This window comes from Doryrhamphus excisus, unplaced genomic scaffold (assembly GCF_037039965.1).
Source record: "Doryrhamphus excisus strain RoL-2023G ecotype Guam unplaced genomic scaffold, RoL_Dexc_Guam_v1.1 HiC_scaffold_27, whole genome shotgun sequence".
In the NCBI taxonomy this organism is placed as follows: Eukaryota; Metazoa; Chordata; class Actinopteri; order Syngnathiformes; family Syngnathidae; genus Doryrhamphus; species Doryrhamphus excisus.
The window spans coordinates 145,501-170,808 of record NW_027621865.1 but is presented as its reverse complement, the minus strand read 5'-3'; the positions used below and the strand labels follow the sequence as shown (position 1 = coordinate 170,808).

Sequence of the window (25,308 nt, the reverse complement as noted above, 5' to 3'; positions counted from 1 at the left end):
GGATTGGCTGTGGCGGCGGGCCGATTCCGCTTTCGCTGACGGATGGCCGTACAGGCCGCCCGTGGTGCCCGCAGACGTGCCGGCGATTGCGCAGGGATTCGACTCGATGGGAAAGCTGCGGCGGCTGCTGCTGGCTCGAGTCGTCAATATTGACGGCCGGTTGTCTATCGGACCGGCTGTGGCGGCTGAGTTTGAGCCTGCGGCGCCACTGCGGCTGCCGGCAGTGGACCTGCCCGACGAAGCGTGGCCTCGACCGGCCGACGCCGCCGAGGCGCTGGCAACGTTGAGGGAGCTGGGCGTAGCATTTCAGCCTAGCGCCGAGCAGCGCGCCGACGGCCGTCTGCGCGGCCAAATCGGAGACCAGTTTCCCTGCAGCATCCTGATCAGCCGCTCGGTCAGAGACCCCTTTTCCAGAGCCTTTGGGCTGGCCGAGAAAACCGCCCGTCTGTTGACGGAATATGCCCGATGGTCGTTTGCGGGCTGGCTGGCCGAAACGGCTGTTGACCTTGACTCAAGCCCGGGAGACAGCGTTTCGAGGTACGTGGCCGAGCGGTTGACCGCTCCCAACTCGACAGCCGCTTACAAGGCAACCGTGCTCGGGCCTCGTTTCTCCAAACCCAACACCTTCATCGCCGCCGACGGGCGGTTGAAGATAAACGACGACGATGTCTGGCGACGGCTGGTCTACGGGCTGCACGCCGCGGTGCGCGACTCGCCGACGGTCGGCGTACTGAGAACGACGTACGGCGACGGCCGCTGCGGCGTGCTGATACCCGGCTACTACGCCACAGCCGGCGATTTTGCCAGTGGGGCAAGCTTTGTGGTGGGCTCGTGGCGCAACGAGCGTGACGAGCGCGGCGGGCGCAGCGGGCGCAGCAATTGGCACAGACCCGAGGTCAACCGTAAGCACAAGCCGTGGATCGCCATGGCCCACCCGCTCTTCTTGAGCTCGACGGTGACGGACGCCGAGCCGTACTACTTCAAGGACCCCGAGCTCAATCGCGTCTACCTGGCACAGCCGTGCGTTTCGGCCGAAGCGGCGGCCGTTACGGCTTTTGTGTGGGATTCGGAAGGTTGGAACCGCGGCGGCCGTGAGCCAAGCGTTGAAGAGCCCCGTCCTTGCCGTCGTCCTCCCACTCGGGCGTGGCTGGGCCCCGACACGAAGCTGGCGGTGATTGAGATTGGCGAGGACGGACGAGTTCGTGCCGGCGACGGGTACGGGCCGCCCTCGGACCCCGCCGAGTCGTTTGTCATGGTGCACGGGCCTCCGCCGTCGTCACGAAACAGAACGGTTGTTGAGGCGCAGCTGCTGAAGCCGCGCGGCAATCGACAGCAGCTGCCAACGCCTGCGGTTACATTTTCAGCCGTCTTATCGCTTAGGGCGCCGGCCTCGCTACGGTTAGTCAAAGCGGTTTGAGACAATCGGCATCCTGTCGGCATCCTGCTGTCGGCATCCTGTCGGCATCCTGTCGGCATCCTGTTGGCATCCTGTCGGCATCCTGTCGGCATCCTGTCGGCATCCTGTCGGCATCCTGTCGGCATCCTGTTGGTACATCACAGCGATCGTCAGTTGCAGCTGTAAATGTTCCTAGGCGTCGTGTAAAAAATCTGTACCGATGAGGGGGTTTTTCTGCACGCCTGTAAGAGCGTGTGGTTGGACGGGTCTGAGAGTAGCCAACGACACGTAGCTCTGACATCACATCGACGGTGGGATTGAACACATTCCTAGTCCCACCAGACTTGGCTCTTTTTTCTGTTTACGGGTAACATTTTGTGGTAAATATATACACGTATACATGCATATATATATGTATATATGTATATATATATATACATGTATATCTTAGAACTACTGCTGCCTATCCTATACACCGCCTACCAAATTGGTGCATCTCTCTCTGTGTGCGTGTGTGCGTGTGTGCGTGTGTGCGTGTGTGCGTGTGTGCGTATGTGCGTGTGGCATCGGCTCAGTTTGCTCAATCTGCTCAATCTGCTCAATCGGCTCAATCGGCTCAATTGGCTCAATCGGCTCAATCGGCTCAATCAACCCACAGGCCCACAGGCCCACAGGCCCACAGGCCCACAGGCCCACAGGCCCACAGGCCCACAGACCCACAGGCCCACAGGCCCACGGGTGAACCTGATCCAAGTTGCGCATTAGCGCAAACCTCTGACATTCTGCTCACACTCTCCCCCCCCATTCTCTCCCTTGACAGCTCTCTTTTCCTCCTATTTAAAAAAACGAGACTGACGCCCGTTAAATTTTAAAGCGGAAACACAAAAGCTATATAGACATGACGTGCGTCTCAGGAACAAGCGTGACCAGTGCCTTCATTGATCTAGCCACCTACGATCAGCTGGAGCGGAACATGTACGGCGGACCCGATGCCTACACTTTTTTCGTGGCGGAGACCCGACGACCGACCTGGTTTGCCAAGGTGCCGGTGCAGCTGACGCGCAGCACCGGGGTGGCGGATTTTGGTAAAGAGTTTTCCGTGACCGTGCCCCGGGGAGGCGACTACGCGCTAAACTGCTGGGTCACGGCCACCATTCCGGCCATCAAGCTGAGCGATAGAAACCAGTTTGGCCAAAACGGCACAATCCGCTGGTGCAACAATCTGATGCACAACCTGATCAAGGAGGCCACGGTCACCTTTAACGATCTGACAGCTCAACGTATCACCAGTTACTTTGCTGACGCATGGTCAGCCTTCACGGTGCCGGGAGGCAAGCGTCGCGGCTACGACACCATGATAGGCGCCTACAACCAGCTTGTGCAGCCTGTGGCGGTAGACGGCGAGTTGCCCGCCAGGTGCCTGACCATGCCCATGCCGTTCTTCTTCTGCAGAGACAGCGGCGTGGCGCTGCCCACCGCCGCCCTGCCCTACAACGAGATCAGGCTCAACTTCTTCACCAACGAATGGGCCGACCTGCTGACGCTGCAGCACAAGACCACGGGCGAGATCAAACCGGTGCAGCCCAGCGATCTGGTCGACTTGCCGCGGCTGCTCGATGTACAGATCTGGATGACGCAGGCAGTCGTCACCAACGAGGAGCGGCAGCTGATGGGATGCAGCCCCAGAGACATCATCATTGAGCAGATCCAGCAGGCTCCAAAAATGGCCTTGCCCATCACAGGCGACCACGCTCACCACATTGACGTCCGATTCTCGCACGCTGTGAAGGCTATGATGTTTTCAGTCAAAAACGTGACGCACAGGGGCGTGCAGAGCAACTACACCACGGCTTCGCCCGTGATGATTGCCAACGGCCTGGCGGCCGATCCAGAGCACGCCGCAGCGCAGGATCCTGTCGGCGCCGTGACAGTTGTCTACGAGAACACGGTCAGGCTCAACAGCATGGGCCCTCAGTTCTTTTCGCTGATCGAGCCTTGGTACAGCTGCGTCTCTATCCCAACGCAGACCGGCTACCACATCTATAACTACTGTCTGGGACTCACGGATGTGGAGCCTAGCGGGTCCACCAACTACGGCCGACTCAACAACGTCAGACTCAGCGTTAAGCCGTCTCCACAGGCCGTGATCACGGCTGCGGGAGGCGGGGCGGAAAACTCAGGCTACCAGGAGCCACAACGCTTTGAGCTCCACGTGCACGCCATCAACCACAACATCATCCGGATAAAAAGTGGATCTATGGGATTCCCCATTCTTTAGACACAATATTTTATATATATGTATGTGCGTGTGTATGTATGTACGCGTGGACGCGTGCGGAAGATTATGTTTGCCACGATGGCTCAAGACGGCAACGGCGAGCAAAAATATTAAAGCCAAAGGTTTTGTAGCGTCGACAGGGGAAAAAAATCTCAACATTCATACAGACTTTTTTCCCCTCTCATTTTGTTCTCCATTCTCACTCCCCATCCCAAGATGTGGTTTGGTACAAATGTGTATGTGTGTATGTGTGCATGCGTATGCGGTTGCAAACCAGCTCTGGCCAAGAAAGGAGAGTTTGGTGAAACGCAATAAAGCAACGGTTCTAAAAACCCACCGCCAAAGGCCATCTGCTATTTTAGACAGATTGCAACAGTCGTTTTGCAACAGTCGTTTTGCAACAGTCGTTTTGCAACAATCGGTTGCCCCAAGGGTTTTTCCTATACAACGATGACTCCCGTATTTAAGCAACGTTCAGGATCTTAAAAGCAACAGCTCAAACACAATCGTCTACACTCTTTGAAGGTGTTTGATAGTACGATTGTTGCTACGGCATCACAATTTTTACGCTCACCCCCAATTAGACCGGTGCTGTGCATATGCATATGCATATGTATATATATACACGTGTGCATAAGTTTTTAAGCTTCCATCTATAACAATCTACAAAAATATATATATATATATATAACATATCCTCTTCTGAGTCGTTAGGCGCGGCTCATAAGAGCCGATCGGTTTTATACATACTCATTTCTATAGCGGTCGCCAGTCCGATTTTCGATCCGATTTTCGATCCGATTTTCGATCCGATTTTCGATCCGATTAGTGTCAACGTTATTCCAACTTGGTACAGCTCGGTACAGCTTGGTCCGGCAAATGACGGTGGTGTGCACGCAGTGTCTGTCGCCATATTCTCATCTTGCGTGTTTACCCTCCTCTCACTTGCCTCGCTTGCCTATTTTGCCTCGCTTGCCTCTCTTGCCACTATTGCCACACACGCACATGCGCGCACGCACACACGTGTGAACATATATTCTGTTTTACTTTTGGAAGCACCTTAGGAGTCCCCTTTCCATCACATATCTGAAATTTCATAGACTAATTCCAATCGGTTTCCCGCCATCCCACCACCGTCGATTCCACTACAATCGTTGGACCCGATGTCAAGCCTGAAGCCCGGGCCCGTTGACCGTGCCGCCGCCGTCGTCGTCATCATCGACGCCGATGAATCGTTTAAACGGTTGGCGGCGTTGGAGTCTGAAATCTGCGAGCGTCAACGCCGTCGGCGTGAGCTGGCGACTCGCGCCGCGCTGCCTGAAGCCGCTTTACCCGCCGATATAGGGGGTCCGCTCATGAGCGCCGTCGAGATGCTGGGGTTCTTGAACCCTGCACCAACAATGACGGGCAGAAGAGGCGGACCGATCCGTCACCTGGTCGATCAAGCGGTGTGTAGGATGCTGGGCCGTCCAGCCGCCGACCGTCGCCACGATTGGCACCCGCAGCCGCCGTGGGGATACCGACGGCTGCCAGGCCGCCCCTCGGCTGACGAGGCTGAGGTTGTTGACAGACGGTTGATAGGTCGGTTTCGCGATACAGCGGCGGCAGCCGGCCGGAGAGCGGTAGAGACCGTCCTGCGTGAACTGCCTACCGTGCTGGACACACCTGCGGCGTGCACTCCCGAACAGCTGCTGATTGCTATCAAGAGCGCCGTCAATGAATTGGAGGAGATGAACCGCGAAATCCGCCGTGAGCATAGGCAATGGCGATGCGAATCGGCCACGTGCCTGCACGCCGCCGAACTTAAAGATGTGAACCGGGATCGACTGGCGCTGGCCGCGGCAGCCGCGCGGTTCGCCCCCCCAAGCAGGAGCGGGCCTGTTTGCACGCTTGCCAACACAGTCTTAGCAGATGGTCTGGCAGCCGCCGGCCGACGGCTACAAGGCGCCACCTTGGCAGCTTTTGACATGCGAGTGTACGCCGCACGCTGCTGTGGGCCACAACTGACCCGATTCCCGCTGAGGCGCATCATCCGGACATGGTTATTTTCGCCCGTGCCCTGCTCCGAGCCTTTTGTCAGGTTGGCCGACGGCTGTTGGTACGTGATGATACAGACAACGGAGGAGGGTTTGCGGTGCTGGCTGGCAGACAGCAAGCTGTGGCGGTTCTACGTTCGCTTTCGGCAGCTGGTCCTGGCGGGTCTACGAACAGCAGGCGTCGACCCCTTCAACAACGGTCGATGGGTCCGTAGCCGCGCGTGCCACCAAACTATCCTGGAAGCCGGCTCGAAACTGACGCCTGTCACAGTGGGCGGAAACGACGTTTTTGGAAGTTTGCGCCTGCATGAGCCCTTGCTGCTGGCAGACGCTTGAGTTGCTGGGCGCAGAGAAGTGAGAAAATACATTAAATATATATATATTTACTTGTATGTAAATATATATATAGAGAGAGATAAAAAAAAACCACTCTCACAAATGTCCTGAGAGCGCTCAACAATCATGCGTCAGGAATATTGCGGCCTGAACGGTCCGGACGGTCCGGACGCCTTTATTGTGTTGCCAGAGACCATTAGCAATCTGAGGATTGGTGACATACGCTAGTCGATCGATAGCTAAACAATAGCCGATCAATAGCCAATTAATAGCCAATTAATATCCGATCGATAGCTAATTGAGATTAAACAGTCCTTTCCAACTCTTGCAGCTCACAGTTCATTCCGTATCTCATATATTATACTCTCTTGCAGTTTTATAGCCACCATTGTCACTCGTTGGGTTTTAGTTTAATAATCTGATCAGCACCGGTGCTATTGTCAGGGCTCTCTTTTATGGAGCGTTTTGCAATAAATTATTAAAAAAAACTAATTACGCATATGTTTTCCCTCTTACCTGCTAGTGCTACCCTCGGCCAGTGGTCGTCATTGCTTCTGGTTGAGACTGATGAGAGGGAGTGGGATTAAGTGGGATTAAGTGGGATTAAATGGGACTAAGTGGGGTTAAGTGGGACTAAGTGGGGTTAAGTGGGACTAAGTGGGGTTAAGAAGTGGGGTTAAGAAGTGGGGCTAAGAAGTGGGGTTAAGAAGTGGGGTTAAGTGGGGTAAGGAATAAGAGTATTAAAGTGCTGCGGTGGAATAAGCAGGAGAGAGATAGATGGAGATAGGGAGAGAGAGAGAGAGAAAGGGAGAGGGAGAAAGGGAGAGGGAGAAAGGGAGAGGGAGAAAGGGATAGAGAGAAAGGGATAGAGAGAAAGGGAGAGAGAGAAAGGGAGAGGGAGAAAGGGAGAGGGAGAGAGAAAGGGATAGAGAGAAAGGGATAGAGGGAGAAAGGGATAGAGGGAGAAAGGGATAGAGGGAGAAAGGGAGAGGGAGAAAGGGAGAGGGAGAAAGGGAGAGGGAGAAAGGGAGAGGGAGTGAAAGCAGTCTGTGCGTGCTTGCCTCACAGTCGCCGGTCTCCGTCAGCGACCCGCGGCGTAGTAGTTGTCAGCCGCTGCCTCAGCAACCGTCTGGTGGAGGGTGACAGTGCGTTTTGGGTTCAACGCAATGTCGTTAAGCAGCGATCGCAACGGGCCCGTGCCGCGCATCTGGAAGACGGTCGGTCGGACAGGCTGATGGGCCAGGATCTCCAGCAGGTCGTTGACCATGCTCGACGGTCGTTCGGAGACCAAAACAATGGAGTCGTACTCGACCATCCAGCTCTGGTGCCCGAGCAGCTCAGCCAAGCTCACCAGCTTGTGCTCCATCGGCAGAGCGGCGCGGAAGTAGGCTCTGGTTGGCTCATCGTCAATGACGGTCAGCGTGTCCTTTGACGGCAGCTGCTCGAGCAGCTTAGCCAGCGCCCGGAATCTTGACGATCGGTGCGCGACGGCGGCTCGCTCGTACGGACGGCTCCAGTCATAGTCGGGACACAGCGTGTCGGCAAACAGGACGCAGTCGTCGTGCCGCGTGTGAAATTGCCTGTGCGCCACAGCCGCCGGTTCGGAAGGTCGGGCCATGGCGTTTATCGCCGACCGCGCCATGGCCAGCTCGGGTGCCATGTGCGCAGCGTACAGCTCGGCTATCGCGGCCCTTGTGGTCAGTCGAGGGTTTTCGTGGCGGCTGACATAAGCCATCATCGCCAGCGTAAACGCTTCTCTGCGGCTGTAGCGGTGCACCACCTGCGTCACAGAGACCTTTGACTTTGAGCCGCATGCCAGCAGGGGCAAGCGGTGATTTCGGCCCAGCACCGCCAGGCACCGCTGTCGCAGGTCCAGGCCCACGGGCGGTTTGGGCAGCCGCAGCCACAGGCGATCGTATTGAACGTCGCGGAGATCAGGTCGAAGGTCTTTGCGCGCGTACAGGCACTCGTATCCGTCAATCAGGATGAGCAGGCTCCAGCGGCGAGCCGAGTACGGCAGTCGACGTATCCTGTCGACGGGCAGTGCCGCACAGCTCATCCGGTTGCAGATCTGCATGGTAGACATATCGTTAGTCAGCACCAGCACGCCGCGGTTCAGCTCTGAGTTCAGAGATTGGGCCACGGCGACTATCGTGGCAATCGATGGGCTCACCACTGCTACTCGATCACCCGCCTCGGCCGACTCGGCCAAAAGCCGACGAGACGTGCTGTCGGTACTGGACGAGTAAAAGGTTTCGATCGAGCGCCGCTCCTCATCCTCCTCCTTCTCCTCATCCTCATTGTTCTCATTGCCATCATTGTCCTGCTCACCGTTGTTGTCGGCTATCGGAGGCACAGGCCTGATAGGCTCGACAGGCTCGACAGGCTCGTTAGGCCCAACAGGCTCAGTAGGCCCAACAGGCTCGACAGGCTCGACAGGCTCAGTAGGCCCGGTAGGCCCGACAGGCTCGACAGGCTCGATAGGCCCGACAGGCTCGGCAAACTCAGCGAGCTCGGCGGGCTCAACAGGCTCAACGGGCTCAACGGGCTCAGCAAACTCGGCAGGCTCGGCAGGCTCGGCAAACTCAGCGAGCTCGACAGGCTCGACAAACTCGGCAAGCTCGGCGGGCTCGACAAACTCGGCAAGCTCGGCGGGCTCGACAAACTCGGCGGGCTCGACAAACTCGGCGGGCTCGACAAACTCGGCGGGCTCGACAAACTCGGCGGGCTCGACAAACTCGGCGGGCTCGGCAAACTCGGCGGGCTCGGCAAACTCGGCGGGCTCGGCAAGCTCAGCGGGCTCGACAAACTCGGCGAGCTCGGCGGGCTCGACAAACTCGGCGGGCTCGACAAACTCGGCGGGCTCGACAAACTCGGCAGGCTCGGCAAACTCGGCAGGCTCGACAAACTCGGCAAGCTCGGCGGGCTTGACAAACTCGGCGGGCTTGACAAACTCGGCGGGCTCGGCAAACTCAGCGGGCTCGACAAGCTCAGTGGACTTGACAGGCTCTTCCACAGGTTGGCCACGGTCAGTGTTGGTCATCAATCTAGAGTCTGTCATGTTGGGAGTAAATAATACTGCAGGAAGTGGCGTTTATATATATAAATAAAAATTTCTAATGAACTCGATCTACATTTATAGCTATATATAGTTTTGTATTAATATTTATATTTAACAATACATATTTATAGTTAGTTGTTGTATATAATTTTGTATTAATATTTTTAGTTCTATTGTATTTGCTCTTTATCGGTCACCGTAACAGCGAGTGAGCAATCGAATCTGAGATTTACGGCTGATCCTCACCACAATGATTTTTCAGCTAAAATTTATATCTCTGGCCGTACAGCGTCCAGAGAGTGAGGATGATGAATAAAGAGAGGATTGGGAAGGGGGGGGGAACTGAACTGATATTAACGTAACTGTAGAACGATGGCAGGTTACCGACAGGAGATTGCTCTTGCGGCAAATCTATCTAAGATGGAACCATACGAGGTTCTGTAGTGATCTGCAATAATGGGTGATGGTCCTATAAAATAGATATATATATATGTGTGTGTGTGTATGTGTGTCTATGTATATGGTCTGTTCCACCGTAAGCTGTGGAAACAAAAGATCTCGCTGTTTTAGACGCGTAACAGTTTTGTTGCGAGTTTTTGCCTCAGACAACGCTGTTTTGTCCATTGTCTGCCATCAACTGGTCAACCCATGCGAGGAGGGCGATTTCGCCGGCATGAAATCTTCTTGATCAGATCAGCGGGGTTAGATGGGGGTTAGATGGGGGTTAGATGGGGGTTAGATGGGGGTTAGATGGGGGTTAGATGGGGGTTAGATGGGGGTTAGATGGGGGTGGGAGATGAACATGGTCCATATTCCACAACCCCATCTGTCCAATCTCACTCCCACCTTGGTCTATATCAGATCACCACACGTGCGCATACACACATGACCACGGACCGACAATCGACTAACCCATCAGAACGATTATATTGGGGGATGGCGCAAAAGAAAATAGTTATTTCTTGTTTTCAGTAAGCTGCGATTAGTTTCACCTGCGAGAATGTTGCCAAATCTCAGTCGGTAACAGATACTCATTTGGATTTATTATATAATATATATATTATATATATTATATATATTATATACTATATATGTAATATATATATATATAATATTAGCTATTACACGTGCAGTTCCAAACGCGCAGCTACGCGCAGCTACGCACACATAAACACGTATAAACACACAAAAATGTGTTTGACGGTTACCATCCTAGGATCATCGGTAGAGCCCCAATTTCACATGCTTTCTCTCCCCCAATCGCATTATCCCATCGGGCAATAATTGTCTACCGGTTACCCTTTTTACGTGTCATTCCCTTTAACTCACGCCATTCGATCGAAGGTGAACGGCGTATCGTCCGAATCAGGCATGTCATCATCAACCCCCGTGGCCGCAGCGGCAAACGCGGCTTCGCATGCTGGTTCGGCATTCATCTGCGCCAGCGCGCTATTTGGCAAGCGATCGTAGGTCAGATGTCGGCTGACAACCGGCTGCCGTTTCACCACGCACACTTCACTCACCCTGTACACGATAGACGGCTTTGTGCCGATATAGATGCTGTCTACCGTCAGCGCGACCACTACCGTGCAGCGTGAAGACGGCATCTCGCATGGGATCTCTTGCCGATTGCGGATGGTGAAGACGGGCGTCGTGATGGTTCGGGGATCGGTGAATGAGGTGTACAGACGAGGGTACATGGTAGGCGGCTTGTCCGGCACGGGCACCCCCTTTTCCTTTTTGGTGTACCACGGCTCCATCCCATCCACCAGCGGGTCGTAATTCCATTTGCGCGTTGCTTCTTTTACAGCTGTTGTTTTGAGATGCCGCTGGCAGGCTGCGGTGATGGCTTTGATCAGCGCCATAAACGCCGCCTGGTCACGATCGGGATGTCGGTCGGGATCGTGCAGCATCAGAGGCATAGTGTATTTAGGCACGCCGTCGCCCTCAAAGGTGCTTTGCTGGACGCCCCAAGAGCTGAGCTGCGGCGTGATGATAGAGCACGGTCCTCTGTAGGTGGGGCTGGTGTATTGCAAGCTTATGCGATGACCGCCGTGGGCGTTGCTTTTTGGGATGCCAAAGGTTATCGCGCTTGTGTTGAAATTGCTGAAGTCGACGGCCATGTTGGTCGGTGGATGGCAGATGGCGGATGGTGATGTTTGGAATCGAGCAGCGGTCTGAACGGGTTTGGGAAGATGGAACGGGAAAGGGCCGGCGCGTCTCAGAGCGTTTTTCTTTAAAGATATCGTTTAGGACGAATGCGCTACGGCTGCCCGTGAGACTGTGCAAACAAACGCCTGCGATGCAATGCCGGTGGATGTGGTTTTGAGCGTGAACTCGTTTAAAAATATCTATATCATTTCAAAAAAAATCTCTCACAATCTAAACTTTACCCCAGTTGGGTAAAGTTTAGGGCGGAATTTGGATGTTTGAGCGGTGGTAGGTGGAAAGATAGGAGGAAAATGGAGGTCCAAAGAGGGTGGTGGCGGCGGCTCACTGCCACCACAAACGACGGGTGTGAACAATGGGCAAAGTCGCTTCAGCAGTCAAATTGCTTGGCAACCTTTGATGACTGTTTTCACCCTGCATATTTTTGTAACGTCTGTTTTATTTCTGTTTTATTTCTGTGATATTTCTGTGATATTTCTGTGATATTTCTGTGATATTTCTGTGATATTTCTGTGATATTTCTGTGATATTTCTGTGATATTTCTGTGATATTTCTGTGATATTTCTGTGATATTTCTGTGATATTTCTGTGATATTTCTGTGATATTTCTGTGATATTTCTGTGATATTTCTGTGATATTTCTGTGATATTTCTGTGATATTTCTGTGATATTTCTGTGATATTTCTGTGATATTTCTGTGATATTTCTGTGATATTTCTGTGATATTTCTGTGATATTTCTGTGATATTTCTGTGATATTTCTGTGATATTTCTGTGATATTTCTGTGATATTTCTGTGATATTTCTGTGATATTTCTGTGATATTTCTGTGATATTTCTGTGATATTTCTGTGATATTTCTGTGATATTTCTGTGATATTTCTGTGATATTTCTGTGATATTTCTGTGATATTTCTGTGATATTTCTGTGATATTTCTGTGATATTTCTGTTTTACCTCTGTGACATTTCTGTGATATTTCTGTGATATTTCTGTTTTACCTCTGTGACATTTCTGTGATATTTCTGTGATATTTCTGTTTTACCTCTGTGACGTTTCTGTGACGTTTCTGTGACATTTCTGTGATATTTCTGTGATATTTCTGTGATATTTCTGTGATATTTCTGTGATATTTCTGGTTTACTTCTATATTTCCACCCCCTCAACAAGTTGTCCGGGTGAGGGTGCGAACGCGTGTTGAGGGGAGCAGTAGGCGGTTATGCCAAACGGAAACGTGACCTGTTAACTCGCGCCAACCAAACGCCGGTGCAGATTCTGAAAGGTCTGACCGATGCTGCCCCAGCTGTGGCGACTGCGCGCAGTATTCAGCCGATTCTCAATGCGGTTGGCAATGTGCCGGTATATCCGAGCGTATCGTCTGCACTTATCCTTCTTGACGATTGCATCTTTCTCGGCATTGGCGACGGCAGGGGGAGAGGAGGCTGCAGATGCAAAGGATGATGCAGACGCGGAGGAGGATGCAGAGAAGGATGTGGAGAAGGATGCGGGTGCGGATGCAGGTGCGGATGCGGATGCGGATGTGGATGTGGATGTGGATGTGGATGTGGATGTGGATGTGGATGTGGATATGGATGTGGATATGGATGTGTATATGGATGTGGATGGTCGATGACCGCTGCATCGCCACTGCCGCCATCGCTTAGATACCGCCGCTTTGGCTTTGGTGGCCAAGTCCCTCTGCCGGATCCGATCGCATCGACGTTTGTGGCGCCGCTCTGCGTCCCGCAGTATCCGTTCCATCCGTTTGCATTTGTCAACGTTGATCCTCGACTGAGACTGCCGAGCCGCAATCGTGCAAGAGCGAACGGGTTTGGTTGCTCGACTCGCACCCAACGGCAGCTGAGCAAGGTTGAAGAAGTCAACGCTGTCTGGGGGGCAAGGGTCATTGGTGGCGATGGTGGCGATGGTGGTGGCAGGGGTGGCCTGAGCTTCGGCGGACTCGGCACAGAGCGTCGGCCGTGCCAAACGGCCGGTCACCTCGTTTGGCAACTCTACAAGACACGAGTACGGATGAGAGAAAGGACCCATCGGTGTGTGTGTGTGTAAGGAGAGTTAGAGAGAGGAGAGAGAGGAGAGAGAGAGGAGAGAGAGGAAAGAGAGGAGAGCGAGATGGGAGAGAGAGGGGAGAGATAGGGGAGATATAGGGGAGATAGAGGGGAGATAGAGGGGGAGCTAGAGGGGGGAGATAGAGGGGGAGAGAGGATGAGTGTGGGGAGGGGAGAATATAGCTGTAAAGTCGGAGCCGGAGAGACAATGTCTGACCAGAAACCGAGGTGGAAAATATTGTCGCCTGCTGTGGTCGAGATGGCTTGACAAGCTTGAAATGAATGTGACAGCTGGTGTGTTCAAGCGCGTCGCCGCTCTAAACGGTCAGCGTGATCAGGAGGGTCGTGCGAGTGAACAAAATCTACCCGCCGCCAAACTTGCCGTGAAAATCACGTATACGTCTGCAAACGATTTTCAACGGCTGCTTTGAGCCCGTTTAGACGACTGCGGTTGGCCACCTTTTGATAAGGCAAAGTCTGCCGCAAAGGAGGTTTGCCGCGCACACAGTCATACCTTGCTTGCCATCTCCTCCACATCCCAGTTCACGATCGCTGATTGCCGATCGCTGGCCGCCGATCGCTGGTCGTCGATCGCTGGCCGCCGATCGCCGGTCGCCGGTTGCCGGTCGCCGGTCGCTGGTTGCCAGTTGCCGGTCGCCGGTCGCTGGTCGCTGGTCGCCGGTGGGAATCGGCTTGCGCGTTGACTATCAACCTTGAGCCTGCTGCAGCGGCCGCATGGTTTGCCAAAACCTGCTGAAGCTTTTTAGGATTCACTCGAACCCCGCCAAAGCTTTTTAAGATTTGCCCGAACCTCGCCGAAGCTTTTTAGGATTTGCCCGAACCCTGCCAAAGCTTTTTAGGATTTGCCCGAACCCTGCTGAAGCTTTTTAAGATTCACCCAAACCCTGCCAAAGCTTTTTAAGATTTGCCCGAGCCCCGCCTGACCAAACGTCGGTTCTTGTCCATCTCTTCCATCTCTTCCATCTCTTCCATCTCTTCCATCTCTTCCATCTCTTCCATCTCTTCCATCTCTTCCATCTCTTTTATATCTTCCATCTCTTCCATCTCTTCCATCTCTTCCATCTCTTCCATCTCTTCCATCTCTTTTATATCTTCCATCTCTTCCATCTCTTCCATCTCTTCCATCTCTTCCATCTCTTCCATCTCTTCCATCTCTTCCATCTCTTCCATCTCTTTTATTTCTTTTATATCTTCTAGCTCTTCCATCTCTTCCATCTCTTCCATCTCTTCCATCTCTTCCATTTCTTCCATCTCTTTTATATCTTCTAGCTCTTCCATCTTCTATCTCTTTTATCTTCTATCTCTCTTTTATCTCTTTTATCTCTTTTATCTCTCTTATCTCTTTTATCTGTTCCTACTCCCCCCCTTTTTTTTGCCCCCATCCTCACAGTTTTCCTCCACCCTCATCCGCCGCCTTCCCACAGATCAATGAACGCGCGTCCAATCTCCGGGCTGTGGTTCGGCTTGCAGTCGGATGAGGACGTGCTGGCGGCCTCGGTCGCTGAGATACGGAAACCCAGTTTGCGACGTGAACCGGGCTCCGTCTACGATCCACGGCTGGGCGTTGCTGAGATTGACCGTGACGGGCAGAGCGACCGCCGCTGCGTCACGTGTGGCCACGACGGCCGTCAATGTCCGGGCCACTTTGGACACATTGACCTGGCCTACCCGCTGATCCTGTTCTACAAGGAAGCTGCGGCATGGGCCAAACGGTGCTGCCACTTCTGCGGGGCAATACTGTGTCGACGATGGTCGGCGGCGCCGCCGCCCTTTAGGGCGTGCAATCGATGCGGTGTCAGACACCCTGCCGTCAAACTGTCCGACCCGCAGGACCCGTCGGCAATTCGAGTGACCGCTCGCCGCAAACGGGGATCGTCATACACGTTGGACCCTCCGGCGCTGTACTACATTTTTGACCGCGTCTCAGAGCGGCAGCTGGCTGCGCTTCTGTCAACGCGGCTGGGCAGCCACGATGACCAGTCGATGGACGACGGTGAGGAGGGTGATGGTGACAGTGAAGGCGGTGAGGAGGATGAGAAGTGTGAGGGCGAGGGAGACAACTGTGCCGACTGTGCCGACTGTGCCGACTGTGCCGACCTCCTCATTGAAAATAAACGCCGCAGAAGGCGAGGGGCCGCCGATACCCGGGAAGAATCCGTTTCGATTGTCGGCAATGACGATGAAGAAGCGGAAGAAGAAGAAGAAGAAGAAGAAGAAGAAGAAGAAGAAGAGTGGCGTTGTAGCAGAACGGAGGGTGGTGGCGATGGAGAAGGAGGAGGACTTGAGAGCGCAGTGTGGCTAGGAGGCGCCGAGTCCGCTGCGCTTGAGGCGCCAACCCAAAGCGACCGTGGTTTGAGACAGGTTAGCGAATGCAAAGGGGCGGAGGAGCGGCAAGCACGGTCTGATCGACCGCAAGCCGCCGTCGGAATCCGCGATGACCGTCGACCCATCGACGACAAACTTATGTTTCACCCTCGCCGGTTGGTTTTGACTAAGCTGCCCGTCATGCCGCCCTGCTGCCGACCGCGGCAGATCGGCGGCTGGGCCACCGGAGGAGGCGGAGGAGGAGGAGGAGGAGGACAGCCGCAAGACGACGACCTGAGCGTTTTCCTATCTCAGATAGTAAAGATCAACGAGAAGCTCAAAGCGCTGCCGCATCCCTTGCCGAGCAGCAGGCGGGCGGAAGCGGCACAGCTGCTGGCGCAGCTCAAGTTCAAGACGCTGTGTTACGTCGACAACTCCAAGGGCAAGGCCGTGCACGCCACCAACCGCAAACCAATGGTGGGCGTCAAGGAGCGGCTCAGCAAGAAGCAGGGGCTTCTGAGGCAGAACATGATGGGAAAACGACGCGATCAGACCGCCCGTTCAGTGGTCGGGCCCGACGGGACGCTGGCGCTGAACCAGGTGGCCGTGCCGGACGAAATCTGCTCCGTGCTGACGGTGCCTGTGCGGGTCACGCGCCACAACCTTGAGCGACTGCAGGCGCTAACGCAGGCGGGTCGCCGGGGACCGATCCGATCGGTGACAAGCCGGTGCCCCCTCACCGGCCGCCGGCGGCGGATTGACCTGACGACCCGTCTGGCGCCTCAGCCTGCCGAGCACGGCGATGAGCTGCTGGAGGAGGCGACGGGCCGCCGGGTGCCGGTGACCGACTGCAGGGACCTGCCGCCCGTGGGCTGGATATGCCTGTGTCGCCGAACTGGCCTACCTAAGGACTGTGTTCCCCGCTCCCCGCCCCCTCCCCGCCTGCGACCGGGCGATGTGGTGGAACGAACGCTGGAAGACGGCGACCCCGTCATCCTGAACCGGCAGCCCACCCTGCACCGTAATTCCATGCTGGGCATGCGGGTGGTGCGGCGGCCCGGGCGGACGATCCGCGTGAACCTGGCCGTGACGGCGGGGTTCAACATGGATTTTGACGGCGACGAGGGCAACCTGTACCTGCCGCAGTCCGCCCGGGCCCGGGCGGAGACAATCCTGCTGATGGATCCTGAACGGATCATCCTCTCGGCGCGATCGGAGGCGGCTGAGGTGACGCCCGTGCAGGACGCCGTGCTGGGCGCTTACCTCCTGACGGCGGACCCAACGCCGCTCTCCCGGGAGCAGTTCATGCAGTGCCTGGAGGCCATAGACCGGCCAGACATGATGCCGCCGGTCGATTCGCCGCCCGCCGCCCGGCGATCCTCCGTCCTGCTGGAGCTGCTGCGGCGTTCGACGGCCGATCGGGCGCTACCCCCCTGGCCGCCGCGCGTGACCAAAGCCCACCTGCAGGCGGCCGTGCGCAACCTGTGCTTGGCCAAGGGCGGTCGAGCGGCCGCCGCGCTGGTCGACGGCCTGCACCTGCTCACCAACGCCTGGCTGGGCATGCGGCCGTTCTCGGCGGGCTATGGCGACTGCCGGCTGCCAGACGGTGCGCTGGTCCGCGTGCGAGCCGCTGCGAGCCGCCACCTGGACGCCGCGCCTGCCGATGAGGATGAGGCAGCCGTCAGAATCAGGCTGACCAATGCCCGGCACGCCGCGCAGCTGGAGGCGAAGGCGGCGCTGGCCGCCGGCAACCGGCTGGCCGTCATGGCCGAGGCTGGCAGCAAGGGCGATTACTTCAACCTGACGCAGATCGTGGGGTTGCTGGGTCAGCAGTACGTCAACGGCTGCCGTCCAGGGCCCGAGGCCGGCGACGGCCGCTCGCTTTCCTGCTACCCGCGCGTAATGACAACGGTGAGTGGGGGAAGCGTCGGCAGCGAGCTTCCGCGCCACCCGGTCTTTGAGAGCCGCGGGTTTGTGGCCTCCTCCTTCATGACTGGCCTCAACCCCCGCGAGGCCTTCTTCCACGCCAAATCAGGTCGGGAAGGTATGATCAGCACGTCTCAGATGACCGGCGTGACCGGCTACGCCGAGCGAAAGATGGCCAAGCTCAGCGAGGATCTGCGAGTGGCCTACGATGGCACCGTGCGAGACGCGCGTGACAACGTGGTGCAGTTTATCTACGGCGGCCACGGCATGGACCCACAGCTGTGCTATCGTGACGGGGCGCCGGTGTGCTTTGAGACGCTGCAGCGGCTGCTGATCGGCAATTGCCGCCGCGGCGGCGCTGAGGGAGCCGAGGGAGCCGAGGGAGCCGAGGGAGCCGAGGGAGCCGAGGGAGCTGAGGGAGCCGAGGGAGCCGATGAAGGTGAACCCCCCGTGCGCACAATCGCCGAAGCCGTCAAGCTGCTGGAGCCGTGGCCGCCGGGCGTGCCCCTGCCGATGGTCGAGCACGTGCGTCGGCGGCAGGCGGTAGCCATCCTCCGCGGAGCCGCGGCGTTTCCCGTGCCGGTAGGCTGCGGCGAGCAGTGGCGGGCAACGGTGCGGCGGCTGTACGGCAGTCGGAGGGTCCAGCCGGGCGAAGCGGTGGGCATGCTGTGCGCCCAGTCGATCGGCGCCAAGCAGACCCAGACCACGCTGGACGTCTTCCACAAGGCCGGCAAGCTGACCGACGGCCCGAGCCACAACCGTTTTGCGGAGCTCCTCAGCCTGACGCAGCGGCCCAAGCGGCGATCGTGCACGCTGACGCTGCGGCTGCCTAGTGACTGCCGAGAGGGGGAGAGCGCAATCCGCGATTGGCTGGGCCCCTTCCTCTCGTGCTTTGAGCTGAGCGAGCTGCTTGCGCCCGGGCCGCTGGCCGTTGAGCCGGTTGAGCCGGTTGAGCCGGTTGAGCCGGTCAAGAGCGCCGACGCCGACCTCGGCCGACTGATGCGGCTGCGGCTGCGGCTGGCGCTTGACAGGTGCTACAGCCATCGGCTGCACCCCGGCGAAGTCGCCGCCGCCGTCGAGCGCCGGTTTGAGCGACCACATTTCACCATCAGGGTGCGGGCTCGCGGGCTGGATCTGCTGTGGCGGGAGCCCGCCGATCATCGGGCGCTGGTGGCTGACCTCCTGGCTGTGCGGGTGGGCCACACGCCCGGCTGCAGGGGCTACACGCTGATCGGTGAGGTCGACGGCGCCCGTCGTGATTTAAACAGCCGCGGAGCTGATCGGCACCCTGCGGTGCTGTGGGCAGCCCGAGTGGACGGTAGCAACCTGAGTGCCATACTGGGTCACCCGGCGGTGGTCGAGGCGTGCAGCGACGACGTCTGGGACGTGTATCGCACGTTGGGGTTGGCGGCAGCTCGTCGGCGGCTGAGGCAGCTTTTCCGCGAGTGTGTGGGCGACGGTGTGCATGCGGCGCACCTGCGGCTGCTGACCGACAGCATGATGCGGCGGGGCAGACCCACCCCCATGGACCGATACACCATGCGCACCTATCCAGCCGGCCCACTGAGTCGAGCCACCTTTGAGGAAAGTCTGGACATCCTGATCGGCGCCGCCGTTACGGGCGAGTACGAGAACTGCGCCGGGATCGGCGCCAGGGTGGCAACAGGGCTGATGTCGAGCACGGGCACGGGCGCATTTGACCTGCTCGTGCCACCCGCCGTCCTGACTGGGACGGTCCGCGAAGGGAGCGCTGCTTTGAAGCGGGCCGGCCCAAAGTGCAGTCGGTTCAAGGCGGTTCAAGGCGGTTCAAAGCGATTCAAAGCGGTTCAAAGCGGTTTAAACAACAAGATTGCTAAAAGCGGCGGCTTAGCTTGTAGTTCAGTTTCTTACAAAAATTGAGCCGTTTCGTCACCGTGGTACTTACAAAGTTAAAAATAGGTTTATAGTAGCATAAGTTTAGAACGTGTACATGTAGGTCTGTAGTCTTTTAATTGGATACAGTGTAAATATGTGTAGCTAATTATACAGTTATGTACATGCTATACAGTTCTGTGTGTGTGTGTACGCTGTGACAAAGCAGTATAGTGATATGGTTGTGGGACGTACCACAAATCGGTTATATAAGTCATACCAGCTTATAAAGATTGCTTTGGTCACATAGCCCGTTAATATGTAACTGACGTGCGCCGTTAGATCCAGTCAGATTAAAATATTAAAATATTAAAATATTAAAATATTAAAATATTAAAATATTAAATATTAAACTACTAAACTATTAAAATATTAAAATATTAAACTATTTATTAAACTGTTAAACTGTAAAACTGTTAAATTAAACCATTAAACTGTTAAATTATTAAACTATTAAAACTTTTTGCTGTAACACAGATCACCCATGCGCCGCAACGGCAATTTGCACTAGCGGCTATTGCAAACCAATACATCTAAGGCTGATTGATGATACAATACACAATACACAATACACAATACACAATACACAATACACAATACACAATACACAATACACAATACACAATACACAATACACAATACACAATACACAATACACAATACACAATACACAATACACAATACACAATACACAATACACAATACACAATACACAATACACAATACACAATACACAATACACAATACACAATACACAATACACAATACACAATACACAATACACGATACACAATACACAATACACGATACACGATACACGATACACGATACAAGGTTTAAACCGATTGCCGTACAAGACATTAGATTTCAAGCAAACATTTTTAAATGGTTTCCACAATAGGGCTTTAGAATAAATTGTACCAAAACTATATAAACGTTACCCTCCAAATTGCGGCACCGAACCACGGCACCAAATTGTTGCAAGCGTTGAACCGCAGCCGTGTGAGGCGTGGAACCTGATTTGAGACCAATCCGGACAATTGTTACAATTGCGGTGATTGTGCACTGATCAGGAGCCACGTCCGGCGGAGACGGTTAACCGCTTGCAGCAACGTATCAATACGGCGACAAGCGTTCCAACAGCTGTATATATAGATGTATATATAGATGTGTATATAGATGTGTATATAGATGTGTATATAGATGTGTATATAAATGTGTATATAGGTACGTATGCTTACATATGGAGCCGTAAGCAAGCTCAAACTGTAACTCGTGCGCATACAACGCAAAATACAAGCCAAGCCAAACAATCTTCCTATCTTAAACACACACACACACAACCCTCATTTCTACACCGACTCCCCTAATCCGCATCATTTGCCGTACTGATCTATCACATCTGTGGGTACTGATCCTCATCCCACTCAGTCATCAGGACCAATCCTCATCTCTGTTTCCTCACACAACCCCCTACTCTGTCTGTCTGTCTGTCTGTCTCCTCACACAACCCCCTGCTCTGTCTGTCTCCTCACACAACCCCCTGCTCTGTCTCCTCACTCCTCACTCCTCACTCCTCACTCCTCACTCCTCACTCCTCACTCCTCACTCCTCACTCCTCACTCCTCACTCCTCACTCCTCACTCCTCACTCCTCACTCCTCACTCCTCACTCCTCACTCCTCACTCCTCACTCCTCACACCTCACTCCTCACTCCTCACTCCTCACTCCTCACTCCTCACACCTCACATCTCACACCTCACATCTCACATCTCACTCCTATTCCATCTGTTTTGTCACACCCATTCCGTCTGTTCCACTGATAATGATATATACACACTCTGAATCTAGTTTCCTCTTCCCTCACCCCCACCGCAAGCTTTTATCTGTCATGCTTTTACAGAAACTAATCTGTTAGATCGGTTTACAATGTTTGGTTCTCCTCATAAACAAAAAAATATCGATCAAACAAGATAAAGTTTCCAGGAAGCATGAGCAGTCATTTTGGTTGTAATTGCTCCGATGGAACTGTTGTAGGATAGAGGAAAAGAACCCTAATGTCATAGCAAACTTTAGATTTTGTGTAAAAAAAATTCCATTAGAATCAGAAACAAAACATTAAATAGATAATTATACAGTTGCAAAACTATACTCATATACGCATATACTCATATACGCATATACTCATATACGCATATACGCATATACGCATATACACACGCACACGATGTAGATGATTCGCCAATCCCCAATCGTCCCCAACGGTCGCATTTTTAACAGCCGCTTCATCGGACGTTAAAAATGTTTTGTAAAATCCTGCTTTGTTTTAACAATATTTGTCGAGTTTTTTTTCCTTAAACAACCATCAACATGCCATCCACTGTGCACACAATACACATTGTACCGACGTACACTGCCCATCCGATTGACGACTGGCATTTGGCGACGCGCAAAGCTTTTGAGGCTCGCCAATTTGACGTTGACGTCAATGTAAGCAACTGCCAATCGCCTGAACCAGATTGCCAACGTCAAGACGTGGTATTTGTGTGCCTGTTTATTTTATTAATCATGGTCTCTGGTTCGATTGCAGCCACTATAATATTTGGCCTACCGACAGCCTGAGTAAATCTCTAGTTAGTAATATGCTGGCTCGTATCAGGCTGATAGACTGAATTAAACACATTTCGAACCCAAATTTGGCCGGTCATTGTCCGGCTGTGCTAAAAAGTAATAAAATTTTAAGATCCTGGGTTAAACAAAATATTTTGTGGGGGTTTTTTTTGTAAATTTCCAACCAAACCGCAACAACTCTTACATCTCACCATACCAATCAATCATCGATCGTCAATCATCGATCGTCAATCATCGATTGTTGACTGTCGATTGTTGACTATTGACTGTCAATTGTCGATTGTCGATTGTTGACTGATGATCGGTTTCAGGCATCTGCGCTTAACATCGCTCCCTTCAGCCTCTGTAGATTTTCTTGTTAGAGCTTAAAGACGTCTCGGGCTCCAGCGGTCAATAGGCATGGTGGTTTCGAAAATCTCTCCCGGCCCCGGCCATCCACAATCCGCCATACATCCGCGCATGGCTCGGTTGAGACTGGCCGCTCAATACATTCCAACCGGTGCTCAACACCCGGCGCAGCCGCCGTCACCCAAGCAACAGAATTCCAGATACCCGTTCCTGAACCCCTTTGTCTACACGGCCGGCTCTGAGGATCAGTTTGCTGAAACACTGGTGGCCACTGAAACACGACCGCCGGAAGCCACCACCACCACCACCACCACCACCACCACCGATGATGAGGATCCGATTGATGACGTCTGGAGCGGATTCAGCGGCGGGAGCCCCGCCGTTGTCTTTGAAACATTTAGATATCTATTCAAGAAGTTTAAAAAGGGACTGTTTGCCCAATTCCGAAACGGAAGATTGGTCACTTTCCTACCCTTCGATAACCCAGGGTACGTGAACGAGGCCGCCGGCCTGCTGCGGATCGATCCGCGGTATCCCTCCATGCAAGCGGCCGTCGACGCCATACGAGCGCGGCAGGGTTACGGGCCCGAAGAACCCCGCAACTTTAAACCTCTTGAGATGTGGGTCTCCAACGGGTCCCTCGTCCGCTACGATCGCTGGCAGACCACTCGCCTGACCGCCAACAAGTCCGCCGACGAGTCTGCCGACGAGTCCGCCGACAAGTCTGCCGACAAGTCCGCCAACAAGTCTGCCGACGGACAGCTCCGATACGGTCGACGGCCGCCGCGGCCCAATGCGGTCACAGCGTGCGTGCTGGACATGCTGTCTGCTGTGCCCGACCCCCCTGACCTTGACCTTTTTGTCAACCGCCGAGACTTTCCGCTGCTGCGCCGAGACGGCCGCCGAGCGTATCGGCACCTGTGGGGCGATCCGCCGCCGCCATGCCCCGACGTCATGGATCGGTACGCGCCAATCTTTTCCTTCAGCGGTGAGCGCTCGACGGCCGACGTGCTGATCCCCACCCCCGACTGCTGGACGCTGGCCCGAGACATTGAGGCCGGCGTGCGAGTCACCACCAGCGTCCCCTGGCGATACAGACGACCGACAGCTGTTTTCAGGGGATCCACGACCGGTGCGGGCGTCTCCATCGTCACCAATCAGCGGCTCAAAGCCTGCGCGGTCCTGACAATCCGGCGGCCTGACCTGCTGGACGCAGCCGTGGTCAAGTGGAACCTGAGACTGCGCAAACATCCCTCCGACGACTATTTCAAGACCATCGAGCCGGACAATCTGCCGACCGCCTTCCGATGTCTACCAGTCGCACCCTTTGAGCCAATGCTTGAACAGGCTTCGCGGTGTCGATACCTGCTGTGCCTGGAGGGTAATGTGGCAGCTTTCAGGCTGTGCCGGCTGCTGATTGCCGGGGGGCTGGTGCTGCTGCCCGGGGGGGACTACCGGATCTGGTACGCCTCAATCATCGAGCCGTGGAAGCACTACGTGCCGGTCCGCCACGATCTCTCCGACCTGCTCGAGCGGATTGAGTGGTGCCGCGCGCACGATGAATGGTGCCAGCGCATCGCAAAGGCCGGCATGGATCTGGCCCGGCGGCTGTTCTGCCGCGGCTATCTCCTAAAACGGCTGCGGCAGTGCCTGCATGCGACGGCGCGTGTGGTCGGGCCCTACCTCTGGCCGTTGCCGCCAGATCACTTGAACCTGAGGCTTCAGCGGCTGTATCTGGGTTTGAGCGTTGAGGGGTTTGGGCACAGGCTCAAGACGGCGGCTGACCGAGCCGAGCTTGGTCGTCAGACGCGGGAGGAATTTGCGCGTCAGGTGCTGGAGGTTGTGCCAGGGTTTGCGAGCCGGCGTCAGCCACAGGCCGACCGGCTGCCGTCGCTGGCTGACCTGCTGCCCTTCATCCCCAAACGCAGGCTGGTGAGGTTGCTGGCAGCCGTCTGCGAGACGCTTGAAGCGGCGCATCAAGCGTTTGGATTCACGCACTACGGGCTGGTCAGCCGACAGGTGCTCGTCGACGATCGAAAGCCGACGGTGACCGGGCTGGAGTCGTGCGCGTTACGGCTGTCGGCGGCCGAGCTCCACGGCCGGCTTGAAGGCTGCGGGGAGACGTACACGTTCGAAGGCTGCGACGGGAAGACGTACACGTTCGAAGGCTGCCGAGCCAGCTCGGCCGCCGTGCGAGATCGACGCGATGTGGACGTTCGCGTTCTGGTCCTGGATTGTGCGCTGCGGCTGGCGGCTATGGGCCGCCGACGATTGGCGGCCGCGCTCGTCAAACCGCTGTGTGATCCGCCGGCCCTGTCCGCGCTGCCGCTGCCCGACGAGTCGGATCGGGTTGACCACTTTGGACAATGGTGGCCAAAACCGGACGATCCACCCGGCCCAAACCCGCTTGAATACGCTGCCGCCGTGATGGGTCGCTGTGGCCCGTCACAACCGCTGAAGGCCACCGTTGTAGGTGATGTGAGAGAGAGAGAAAGGGAAAGAGAAAGAGAGGGGGAAAGAGAAAGAGAGGGGGAAAGAGAGGGGGAAAAGAAGAAAGAGGGGAAGAGGGAGAGAGGTGGAAAATCTTAGAACCAAATTGCCAGACCAATTCCGACCGCTGATCTCCTCAAACTTTCTCATTTGACGTTTGACGCTTGACGTTCTACCGGTGTAGAGGGAGAGATCCTCTTAGCGAGTGTTTCTTTCCCCCCCTCCTCCGGTTGCTTGTACAATCAGGAAAAAAAATAGCCAAAAAAAAAGCTAAGCGTTTACAATCTTGGTCCGAGTCCGATCATTGGCCAGAAATGTAGCACATCTGTTTAG

At 54.9% G+C, this 25,308-nt stretch overlaps 1 protein-coding gene across 1 annotated transcript; it reads left to right on the top strand.

Moving 5' to 3' along the window:
* The first annotated feature begins 14,793 nt into the window (after positions 1-14,793).
* On the top strand, positions 14,794-19,494 carry LOC144897996 (DNA-directed RNA polymerase III subunit RPC1-like). Its single transcript, XM_078788935.1, has one exon. The coding sequence runs from the start codon at positions 14,794-14,796 to the stop codon at positions 19,492-19,494; it is 4,701 nt and encodes a 1,566-aa protein (XP_078645061.1).
* Positions 19,495-25,308: the final 5,814 nt, after the last annotated feature.

Bases quoted from the DNA above. Each gene is read 5' to 3' on its own strand.
- LOC144897996 (XM_078788935.1), top strand. From the start codon at position 14,794: ATGAACGCGCGTCCAATCTCCGGGCTGTGGTTCGGCTTGCAGTCGGAT.